The 12,744-nt window shown below is 45.7% G+C and overlaps 1 protein-coding gene across 1 annotated transcript in view; it reads right to left on the minus strand.

The window, feature by feature from the left end:
• LOC128301022 (uncharacterized) overlaps positions 1-12,744 on the minus strand; it is a 36,640-nt gene that overhangs the window by 17,916 nt on the left and 5,980 nt on the right. The window contains exon 2 of the mRNA XM_053037316.1: positions 4,050-4,110. Within this exon, the coding sequence (XP_052893276.1) occupies positions 4,050-4,091 (42 nt within the window). The 5' untranslated portion in view covers positions 4,092-4,110. The remainder of the gene's footprint in view (positions 1-4,049; positions 4,111-12,744) is intronic.

Consider the following 12,744-nt stretch of genomic DNA (forward strand, 5'->3'; position numbering starts at 1 on the left):
CGAGGTGAACGATACAAGATAAGATATACTAACGTCGGTTAAGACACTCGGGTACAGCGACATAAATTTTGCTCCCCACATTTGCCACGGTCCGCGTGGAAGATGGGAAAGCCTCCCGCCGAAACGGCACGGCAGGGATCGAGCATCTTCCATTTTGAATATGGTTGTAAATTTGCCTACCGTCCACAGCATGGTTCGCCCGTGCGAGGTGAAGGCGACCGTTTGCCTTATTCCCCCGAGTGTTTGCTGGAGCTCGCTGTCAACAGATTTAATTTGTGCTGGGAGGTTGTGTTGGAAATTATGAGACACCTCACAACTAACGCTCGTCGTCCATCTCTCCAACAGAGCAGACCGTCTCTAACGTCCAGCATAACAACTGAACGAGAATAATGCTACTGCTCGATTGGACGTGGGGTGGTAATATATTTTTTGTTTTCGAAAGTAGAAAAACAACTTCTTGTCTTGCCGTGCACCTTGGAAGGAAAAGGGCACACGCCACGCCGTAAGTGAACGTGGTACCCACCAAGCGAACAAAAAAACCGATCGAATAGACGATCGTCCAACAACAAGACGCCGGAGCGTAAGCTTTTCTGGACATGCCCGACAGTGCACACGGCAATCTACACGGCAAACATCGGGGCGGTTTGTCGTGCTCTTTTACGGAGTTCTCGAGTCTTGAACGGTCCCTTGCCTCTTTGGGGGGTTGCGAGCGCCCAGACACAAGCGATACTTATCGGACTTGAAGTTCACGACGTCGTTCAGCTAACGCCCGTGCTAGGGCATCGTGTTTAAGCGAAACAGGACACCGCTGTTTCCATTCCGAGAGGGTGAGGGGTGGTAGACACGAAACCTAGACACAAAGTGAGTCAGTGCTCAAGAAATAGCACCGAAACCCGGACGTAATCGTTGTGCGCCTTCAACTTTGTTGGGTTGTACTTGGAGCAAAATGTGCCCAGAAAGAAAACCACACAAAGGCAGGCCGTGACGACAAGCACCAATCGGGGGAAACTTATCGTATGTGAGTGGCGTTTTTCACTCGGATGTGTCAAAGTACCAGGTCCAGAGGTCCCCACCACCCACAGAAGGGTTGCAGCTAACGGTTTCTACCGCTTCTTTGCACCCGCAATCGCTCAACATGCGCCCAAGGTTCTGGGTCAGACATCGATGGGCGTGGAGTTTCGAGCCGTCGTGGTCACCGTCTTTCTGCGGACCAAGGCACAACTCCTCGGTGCAGATCCAAAACGAACGCACCGTCGTCCCAAATGCAGCGATCACGACTTCTCGCTCGGGAATGAGGTAAATTAAAGTAATAACAATAATAATAAGAATGATGAAGTGGTACTGTGGAAAGATAAATTGTTGGAAGCGCTGGGCCCAATTGTCTCGTCCAGAATGCGTCAGCACCCGTCAGAACTCTCTTCGGTCTGGAGCGATGCACCACTTGGAACTCTAGCGGCAGCCCCCACAGACTCACGCGATCTTCATTTGCACCGTATTACAAGTGACCTCTTCACACGCGGTCGTCGCCGATAAAGGTCACACGGCGGTTTGGCGGTTTCGAAAGCCCTGCAACAGGTCCATCCTGCAAACACCATCATTGTTTGTGGCGTAAACGGTAAAAACGGTACGACAATCTCCTAATTGCACTTCCCGGTGTGCTTGCAACGCATGTGACGCGTTGGCGGATGAGAATCCTCACGGAATCTCGTTGGACGAATCTGGCTCGGGCGAAGAACGCGATGCTCCAACGCCGGAGAACAGTTAGAATAATGAGCACATACATGACTCATCACATTTTTGCAACCTTCCCCCCATTCGCTGGACAATGGCCAATTGAGGTGGTGAAGCATATGCACGCTCGTGTGTGTGTGTGAGATGCAGACCCGTGGTCAAAGATGGGAGGAAAATGTTCGCTTCGCTCAATTCTTGAAGATCATCTTCTGCTGCACAGCAACAATAGCCGACCTGGGGAAGTCACGTGGGCAAATGATGAAAAGCAGCACCCAATAGGGCCAAGCCCGATCAGGCCAACCCTGCGCGCCAACGTACACAGGCGGCGAGCGAAGGCCAGCTGTTCACTTACGTAATGTAACAATGTAGCCAATTTGCATCAACGCCACGCACCACGCTACCACCGCCGAGAGGGTAACGGGCCTAATCTTAGCACACACACGCCCGTGTCTACAAAGTGTCCCTTCAGGGACGCCTCAACCCATGGCCACTCTGATATCTCCTCCGCACCGTTGCTGCACTCATTCTCGTAAATGAAGTGCTAGTGTTAATGCAGACGGACACTAACGCTTCCGCTCGAGAAGCCAGGGAGAGGAGGGAAGTAACACTGAGAACTCATTACACCGCATGCCGTGCTCGACTGGCAGGTGAAAACTTCCCATCGTGCGCATACAATTACTGTCGGCACTGTCGGATCAAGAGGCCAGCACTGAGTTTGGTTTAGTTTCGCAGTAGGATATCGTGCTGGTTACCTGAGGTTTGTTGGTGCAAACAGAGCACAATTTAACGTTAGCCGATCCGCCGCCAATATTCCGGTTGTCAGCTACGTCAGAATACATTTATGGAAAGGATTTCTTAATAGCTAGGAGTATAATTACCAAGGTTTCCTTATCAGTAATACTGATAAGAGAGAACTTAAAGGCACTCCAGCCCTAGAAGGCACCGGCAAGCTGATTGGAATTCTTGCGCACAATCTTCTGACAGGATCACGTCCAAATTCACCAAACATTCCGTGCCGCGTGGATAAACATCGGAGACTCGGGGGATTGTTTTGCAAAAAAAAAACCATCGTTCAAATTCTTCTGTCAAACGGTGTCGGTCCGTAGAATGAAGGATGCCCAAAACCACCGCATGACATCGCGTCACGGCACAGTGCTTAATCTCTCCATCACATCCATCCCATGGGGCCATTAACACACGCTCCATGACAACGTCATGTTGCCCTACTTTCGAACAGGTTACTCCACGCGTGTTTGTGTGTTCTCCTGTTCAGGTTGCCCAATTCTTTCCGCACTGTCCGGCGTAGGATTCTGTTTCTGCAGCGTAATCACGATTTGGGCGTTTGGGTTGTGGAAGTTGTGTGGACGCCTACGAGAAGCTGAACTTGCCGCGATCTAACCTTGCCCTTGCGCATTGGGACACGCTGGATGTTTGCCCATATTATTTACATATCAAGACGTCACCATGCTCGGCGTAGTAAGCAGGAAGCAGCATTCTAACAACATTCACCACGAACCGTTGGAAAGCGTCCCGGAACATCCACTCGAACGGCATTCCAGTCGAACCAGATTGAAGTCTCCTGCGACAGTTCTGACAAGTGACGATCAGCGATGGCTTCGCTTCGTTCGTGATGCAACGGTTTGACGAAACGCCCTGAGACATGGAAAAAGGGGTTCTCTGGAGCTTCTGAGGGGTCTTCGTTTTGCCAAAACGACCACCCTTACCGGCCACCGTTGGGTGCCACTGCTCTTTCACCGAGTCGCAAACGAGTTCCCAATCACCGCCGCTACCGACAAACGTCCGCCTGATTGGGTACCCAACTGCCACACAATTAACCGGCTCGGGCTGTGGACGTACGGATTGATCATTATCATCGATGCGAATACTCGCGTTAAGGCTGGTCGTTGCAGGCTGGGTGATTGGAAGCGACCAGCCACTAGCTGCGGTACGTAGTCGTCCCTTTTGCGGATGCTTATCTCGATCGCGCTTTGCAACGGGACAACTTTTGTACCGCCGTGTGTACTGTTACCGAGACAACCATGGGTGGCGTCTAGGGCCGTCGAGCTTGACTTTAATTGACGTTCCAGCAAGACGATCGATTCGGTTTGGACACGCAACAGGAAATTAAAATTACACACACACACACACACTCTACGTCTCAAAAGATGGTCACTGAGAGGAGTAAAAAAAAAGATGAGCGATTGCTCTCAGCATGCAGCGAGCGAAGTTTGATGAATTTCAAAATATGGGCCAACGGCACTTTAACGGCAACAGCTTCCTCGAAGCAAATCGATTCGATCGGTCCAGTTTTCACTTACCAAAATGTATAGTATCGTGCTAACTATCGAGTGTTTCTCCATGTTGATTTCATTGAGGTGTCTGAAAGAAAAAATAGGGAGAGAAAAAAAGGGAATCCAACGTTAGAAATAATTCAAAAACAGTGTGTGAGTGAGTGTTTAGCAAATGCATTTATTAGGAAATGAAGTTAAGGCATTGAAAGCGAAGCGAGAGAAAGCCGGATTGTGCTATGAAATTAGATTTGCCGAAAGGAAGGAAAAGTCGATCATTTCCTTATTTTAAACAAGAGCTAGCAAATTTCTTTCGTGTTCAGATATGGAATAACCTTATAAATATGTAAACATTTCCAATCCCAACACGAAACACCATCCGAATCGGTTTAAGATTTTTTTGTTAATCATTTAATTTTCGACTCTTGATCGAAAGTTTTTCGAATCGATCTTTTCAATTTCCTTCTCGACAACGTGGAAGAAATGGGTAACCAGCTTTTGAACCTGTTTTGTAAAGTGAGAAGCATCGTAAAATATCTCCTTTTTAAGCAGATGCTACAGAATGTGACTAAATTTGATAGCTTTTTAAAGCAGAACGATCGATTCGGTGCACAACTCAACAAATGGCGATGGAACGAGGGAAACTTTTGCTACGTCTTCCCATCGCCGTATTTCATTCGTTGCGATCCATCGGGAACTGGTTTTTGTGTCCACATTTCATTGCGCTCTGTGTGTTTTGTGGCTGCGAAACGACGATCTTTGCCACACGATGAGATCATCGGAAATTTCACCGAATCAAAGTTGTCATGATTGCGAAAGCCGATTCGTGTTGCGCATGATAAAACGCGCATAAGAAAATGTATGTTGTCATCGCTTCATACCAACGAGGCGGAAATGATTTCGTCGAAGACGAGAAGCGGATAACGCTTTTCTTGCGGCGCTCGAACCGAACCGGTGCACATTCGGAACGGAACCGGTTCGATTCGGAATCGGAACCGGCACCGGCAGTCAACAGCACCCCATGCCAGCTTGTGCTACATTCGGAAGTAGGAAATAGGAAACGCATTTCTTTCCACTCTTGATGTTGTTGCCCATGTTCCCAGCATCCGTACCACCGGGGCCCACCTATGAGGAAAAGGAATAATCGGCATACGGTGCTCCATCCATAAGGTGTGGAACATGTGGAAGCGCAGTTTGTTTTCCATTATGTTTCCGTTTTTTTCCACATTTCGTAAACAACATTTGCTTGCCTTTCTGCTTTTTCGCCTGCATCGCCCGCGTATGAAATTTATGCAAAAGCACATCACCCACTCCCAAATAGAGGAAACCTTCACCACAATGCTTTCACCGCAGAGATCGAGTTGGTCGTGTTCGGTTTTGCCGCTATTTTTTCTTCATTCGCCCAGCTTGTGCACTCATCTCCACCATCGCGAATCTGCGTGCGTGTACGTGGAAAAACCACCGGCACGTGTTGACGTAACAAAGCACACAAACAAAGGCAATAAAGAAGGTTACGTCTTTCACCCTCAACAACAACAACTCGATCACTGCTATCCGTGTGGAAGTACCATTAGACAGCTGTTCAATTTATGCGCACGCGCTTAAAGGAAGTGTATGTAGGTGACGATGGCACAGGGAAAACTGGCACCACATTTTCCATTCGGAGATTTATTACCAAAGTGACTTAATCTGTTTTTCCTTCGCAACAAGCTGTTCCCGCTTTCTCTCTCCGCCATTCGCTGCTAAAGTTCTCTTTGTAACAAGCTTTCTTCAAGGTAGTCCGGAACGATACGGTGGATGTTCATTCTCGTTGGCCGCTACAAACACTTGAAGGCCTTCCGAGTCAGCGGGCATGAAATGGAATGAAATTATTTCTTCTCAATTTATGGCTCTGCTGAAAACATCAAACGGCACAAGAGAAAAACAATAAACAGCACACGACGGAGCGGAAAGATTACCCTCGACCGGCCTGACATAAATCATGATCTGTATGAAGTATGAACAAAGCAATCCCTGCATCGGTTCTTAATACGCCCAATAAATCATTGACGTGCAAAGCGGCTCCAACACCCAACAGGCACCAACAGCACGGCAAACATTCCGATCTGATAAAATGGTCCACCTAACTACCACAATCTTTCCATTCCAGGTTAAGGCTCGGTTTGACCTCGCGCACACAAAGTCCACGATATACCACCCCGATCGGACACGATCGTGGACTAAACAAACTGGACAGACATAAGCGTAACGAACCTATGGAAACCGTCCCGATATTATGCCTTAAACGGTTCGCAAAACTCCGCTAGTTCGTGTTATGTTGCCGCATTTGATTGTGGCCAAATGCTTTGGGGCACGATCTGTGGGACATGATCGCGGTCAGAAATAGTTGCACACATACGGACCTGCGGATAAAGCACGATTTGTCTTTCGCTTTTTTCCCCTCCGTGTTCCTTTTTTCGCGCTCCCATTGCGTGTCTGCGCTGTATGAAAATGAGCTCCACCACGGTCCGTGAGTTTAGGGTGCATGCCCTCGGTATGCTCGGTATGGACGGTACGGACCTCGCCCCATATGAAGGGAACTTTACTCAAGCCACCATTTACCCGGTGATTAAGCGAGTCTGAGCTCGGTACGGTGTGTGAGAGATTTGCAACCATACCATATCCACCCGACAACAAGGCGAGTTTAAGCTGGTCTGGTTTTGTTTCAATGCGACTTCATGACCACATGACATGCGCCTTTGGTAATGATTCATCTTAATAATTCTTGCTTTTTCGTAACGAATTGATTAAAGTGTGCGTAATCGATGGTGTGGTGGTTAGAGGAAGAAAAACGATCGATACAGCTTTAACTAGCCTGATTTGGGTTTCATGTTCCTAATAAATAAGAATGACCTCCCCGTGGTCGAAGTTGTGAGTGAAAGGTCTTTTTTGCAATGGATTTCTGCAGCCCTGTGTGGGCGACTTCACTTCGAAAGGGAGCGTTCATCTTAGTCATGGTACGTTTACAAATTAATTTGCAAACCTCGCCGGTTTTCTTGCTCGTAAATTCCACCACCGTCAAGTTCCGTACGGGCAAGTCTTCGACCAGATTCAATGTAGCACCACGATACAAACCCCATCGTGAAATTGCATTTTAATGCATCGCTTAAGGGTGTGGTGTGGTGTCTCGCACATTGCAGGAGATGTGCAAAAGATTTACGAATGCGTGAAAGTGAAAGGAGTTAATGACTGGAACGGTTGGGGGCGGAGCGGAGAGCAGAAGGAACGTTGGATTAGACGACGTTGCCGGGGAGTGCTTTATTTGCGGTTCCGGGCGGGTTCGTTTCAAACACCCTGTCTATCCGCGGATGACGGCACCGACTATTTTCGCCGCTTCCTTTCGGAAATCGAAAACTATCTGTTGATGGTCGTTATTGTTTTTTTCAACTTTATTTTTTTGCTATTTGGCCCGACAATTGGGGATGAGACTTGTGGAGAAGAAATTACATCGCGAAGGAAGCAACGATGTCCACTAACGGATTTTTGTTTTGCTCTCCCTTCCCTCGATCGTCTTATGCAATGAAGCTTGTTTTCTCCGATTGCGACAAACTTGTTTGCTTTGTGTATTATTTTCATCTGCCGAAGCGTAAATTAAATCAACCACTTCTTGTAATTCCGTTAATTGAATTGGTTTTTCCGCTAATCAACCGATTTGGTGATTCGAAATCGTTACTCAACACAATTAAACACACCTTGAATGTTTTTACGCTTTCTTTTCGTAAAACTTCGAATATGAAGATGACGTTTACTTTGAAGGGTGTTAGTAAACTTTAAATTAACAATGACGTTTAAGCAAATGATATAAGATCGATGTGTCTTGATGTATTATATAATTTTAAGCAACTACATTACATCTTATGATTGCTTTAATATTAATGATAAAAATACATTATTTTGTTAACATTAAATATTTAAAATGCTAGTAAAATTGACTCCACATATGCCAACGCTTTAAAGACAGCGAAAAGTAAATTATTATAACCTGTTATTCAACAGCCCGATATACCATAGCGTAACTCATTTACCAGCGTACACTTGATCAAATACCGGGCCAAAGATCACCTTTTTTTGTTACCTTTAGTCAAAACAACCAAAAACTGTCTTACTTTATCTTGTGCTACTGTAGACCATTGTCAATTATTGACATTTGTCCCTCGCTGCAAACAGTGCAAAGTAAGTTCATTATTTATAGAAGCGCACCAAACAAGCACGGCTGCGCACAATGCTATCTTAAACACAAACACGTTCCCAAATTGCCGTGCGAAACTGCGATCAGAGTCAACGGCGTCCAGTGCGCTTAATGGTTCTGATCCATCCGTCAGCCTGACGTGGAGCCACCCCACTGCCCGTGCCCTATAAAGCGGCTACGTTCAATGTCAATTTTAAACATAATTATGATGTGATTTTGCCACGAGATGAGATAATCGCGGTGCATTTGGCTTCGGGATCGGCACCAAGTATGCGCGCGCACACCCGAGCACGCTTTAAAGCTTTATAATTGTCATGAAGGCCGGAGCTCGGTAGCAAGGGAAAAAAATACTCTGCCAACCCCCGTTTTCCCGAAGCCCCGGGACAGATTGCCCCGTTTAAGTGCAAAAGTTTTGTAGACTAAAGATCAACCACACTAACCCATTAGGAGGGAGAGATGGGCGAGAGGTGCCCATCTTCATCTGCCATGATCTCGTGCGTTGTGGCTAAAAATAATGCCACTGTCAACCTGACTTGGACGATTGGGGCGTGTGTGGCCTTTCGTGTGGCTTTGGGGTAGTTTTGTCTGGCGCTGTGCAGCTTTGCTGAGACAAAGAAACACGACAGACAGACGGACAGACTGTTTCTTAAGGCGATCATTGTGTTTGCTCTTCGCTGGATGGCCTTTACACTGGATGAAGATTATGGAGTTTGTCGGAGTAATGAATAGAAGACGCGCTCCATCTCACGCACAACATGTTTAATGCTTTGCCTTCTGTTTGGGTTGACAATATGCATTACGTTTTAAGCTGGTGGAGGCTCTCCTTAATTGGATGAACTAGCATTAAGTCCTGATAAACCTCGCTTTTATTAAAATTGAATCAAAGCTTTGAAGGATTTTAAAACAAACAAATTGATTCAAGGAAATGAAACGAAAATTAACTGATTAATTAAAGAACAAACAACGATAATCATACCGTTTCGTTATTCCAAGATCGTTTTTTAAAACCTACAATATTAAAAACTGAACACAAAGAACCAGGAAGTCGTGGCAAACAAATTCACCCATCCGAGATCCGAGTCTTTGATGAGATTCGGACGAATGCTTTTCAAACGCCGGGAACACCCCAGGAGGGCCCGGCATGCCTACGTTTTTGTGTGTGCGTTCCTCCTCTTTCGTGTCAAGATTTATGACATCACCGTCGCACCGTTGACGCTGATGGATTGATCACCATCGAACCGTCAGCCCCGGTTGCCGGGTGTTGCCAAGAGTCACTCGACTGCATAATTACAACCCGTTCGATGCATAAGCAGCCCTTGTTCCGGAAACTATCGTCGCAAGCAACTAACAGTACTTGGGACCGTTGTGTTTTTTTTTTTTGCTTCTTCCCGTTCCCGGATTAATCGATCGGTAGGCCGCAGCCAGCAATAGTTGATTAATGTACAATGGCCTAAAGCGGCTGCGGCAACGTGTTCTACAATTAGCATTCTTTCCCTGCCTCAGACGCGACTTCCCAACTCCCTTTTCTCAAGCAGGGAATTAATGATAGCTTTTTTCGCTTGGCTTTATTTATTACCAATTCACGTTTTGCACAGTGACGCCACTGAATTGTGCCACTCTAGGATGCGTCGCATAAAGCAGTCGCAAAGATGATTTCATCCGCCATGAAGTGTGTGCGTCCCGTTCGTCCGGTCTCAGTGTGCTAATCGAGCGATGAGGTGAGCATTGATTGGCAATAACAATAGAAGGAGGAAAAAAAGATACATACAAAACACCTTAACGCTTTGGTGAATACCCATGCCAAGCTACTACAGCTTCCTTTTGGGTAGCTGTAGTGTAAGGGAAGGAAGGTATTTTGGTATAACGATAATGATGACATAATTGCTGATCTCATCGGACAATCGAATAGGGTGCGAAGCTCATTTATTCCTCGCAAACCCACAATACATCCATCATGTTGATCACTTTCAATGGGCAAATTTTTGCAAATGCTGATTTGTTGATTGTGATGGTGGTGATCCATTACTATCCGCTTCGGCTCAATTGCCTCAATTTCGAACGTGTTTAAACGATGCCGACCATGTGTTCTCCATTACCGAGGTGTGCTAGCGTATGTGGATTATTTGCTCACCTGTAATTGCTCCCGAAAAAGGATTTCATCAAACACAGATCAAACGCCGATTGCCGGATTGCAGACATTTTGTTTGCCTTTCCTTTGCAAACCGTTTTCTTTCGCGGGTTCGTTCAACGCGTGACACCTTTTTAGTTGCGTAATGGAGCAATACACACGAATATTACCGTGTGGATCGAAAGCAGTTTCCAAAACTGGAGCCCATTTAATGATACCATGAACCATGTGATGCGAGTTTCAGCTCCGGTATTACAGGCCCCAACCGACACACCCTCACAATGGATAAGGTTAAAAACGACTGGGTCAGTTTTTTTTCGGTTCGTTTTTGGGGTCCCTTCCACGTCCAGCGATTGCAAGATGACCTCGCCAACCTGTTCGAAACAGATCAGTCGGCTCCCTTCCCAAAACGGCCCGAAAGGTGAGGTGTCAAAATGAAACGGAATCGTGCTCGCCAAAAGTGGGTCGCCGTTTTGATGACTTTACAAAATTGAAAAGTGTCCACCCCTATCTTCGTTCCCCGTCCATGGTTTTGCAGCAATAAAAGAAAAACCAACATTCAGCGCAATGAAAACCTATTCGCTGTGACCTTTTTCCTGTGACGTAGTTTCTTCAACAGTGATTAAAGGTTGTGCCGTTATCAAATAGACGAAATCTTTTTCCCTTTTTTCTTCTTCTTTCGGGTGATCTGATCTGAAGATCTTACTTAAGAAAATCAACCTAATTTGTCTAGATTGCAGCACTAGATTCAGGCCTTGCCCGGTCTCGTGTCCCATAATGGTGAGAATTTGGTCTCATTAATTCCGTTACGTTTCTTTTGTGTACATGCGGACAGTTATTTGAACAACGCGAAAGAAGAAAGAGGATTATTAAACCTTTAAGCTAATCTTCTCCCGGTTCGATGGTGACTCTTCAGAAATAACTACGCTCAAGTACTCGAAGGAAGTACTTCTTTGGTTTCTGCCTTCAGAAAGAGGTTCGTCGCTTACCGCAGTCTTTTGTGCTGTATATCACACCAACCACAGAACTTGCTCAGCCAGCGAAACGAAACTGCTCGCTACACATGTACAAACCCCGACGATCAACTACAGACGATACAGCCTCCTGGCACAGCGGACCGATCCGGTGATTGTATGTTAATTGCAGATACAAAGCAGCAATGTGCGGGAGAGACGAACAAAAAACAAGCCTGCCCCAAACTATTGCCATATCTTGCGATCGGGCTGCTTGGCTACACAGACAGTGTAACGAATTGGAAAATCCCTTTGATCGACGAGAAGGGGTTAAGTTCAGCCAATTTCAATGAGGTAACCGCAGACGGTAGAAGATATATGGAGCGAGCTAATATCGCTAACAAACAGGACTGAAAGTACCGAGAAATAGAACGCGGCTTTGTGAACATTCCATTTTCATTTGCGATTCTTTACAGTCCTTTAATAGGACACACAATCAGACGCGTGCCAGCGACGTGCGTTCTTTTATACAACAAAACAAAATCCAAAAGGCAAGACAACCGAGAAATCAAGAGATAGAAGACTATTTTCTAACTGTATCTTGGGCTTAAACTGAGAAGAAAGCTTTAGTACAATGAAATTGGAAGGTATGTTAAATGGGCATGATAATTGTTGATGTTGCTGCATGGTTCTAAGGCGAGACATACATCGTCATATGGAACGATGACGTTAGTCAGCGCAAGAAACTACCGTTGTGCGTAAAATTGATCACAAAACTAGATCAATGGGGACAGTGGAAGAAGCACAATATACGGTTAGAAGAACTACTTTATGACGGTGATGTGATATACTGATTGCAATAAGAAGGTTTCAAACTAATTTTGCATAAAATTGGGGGCCGTTACACATGTCAAGCCGTTCCAGCATCGAACTACTGAATAAGATTTTGATTGCTCCGTTAGCGAAATATTGGAAAAATTATAACATCACGTAGAAATATGAGCAATTTTCAACACCTGGACTAATTAAGAGTATAGAAACTTCATGATATATTGCACATGATTAAATGACATCTCAAACGTTGGAAAGAACGATCGAGTTTAAGCATAAGGTATTGAACGAGCATATAATCGGAGCTACAATTTAGTTCAATCGTTAAGCCTTACAAATAGCTGCAATAAAATTATTCACTTCCAAACCTTCGTCAGCCATAAATATTGCTTGAAATAAGCCGATCGGCATGCACACTACCTCGTAGCTGTAATCCAAAGATGGCCGACAACTTCATCGTACTGCTACGTAAAAGCTACATTATGGACAACCGTCCAAAGCACCCCAACATAAAGCAAGTCGAAAGCAAACAAACCCATCAGCGGTAGGAATAGTGCCGTGTTCCGGGAAGAGACATTTGCATAG

This window comes from Anopheles moucheti, chromosome 3 (assembly GCF_943734755.1).
Source record: "Anopheles moucheti chromosome 3, idAnoMoucSN_F20_07, whole genome shotgun sequence".
Lineage (NCBI taxonomy): Eukaryota > Metazoa > Arthropoda > Insecta > Diptera > Culicidae > Anopheles > Anopheles moucheti.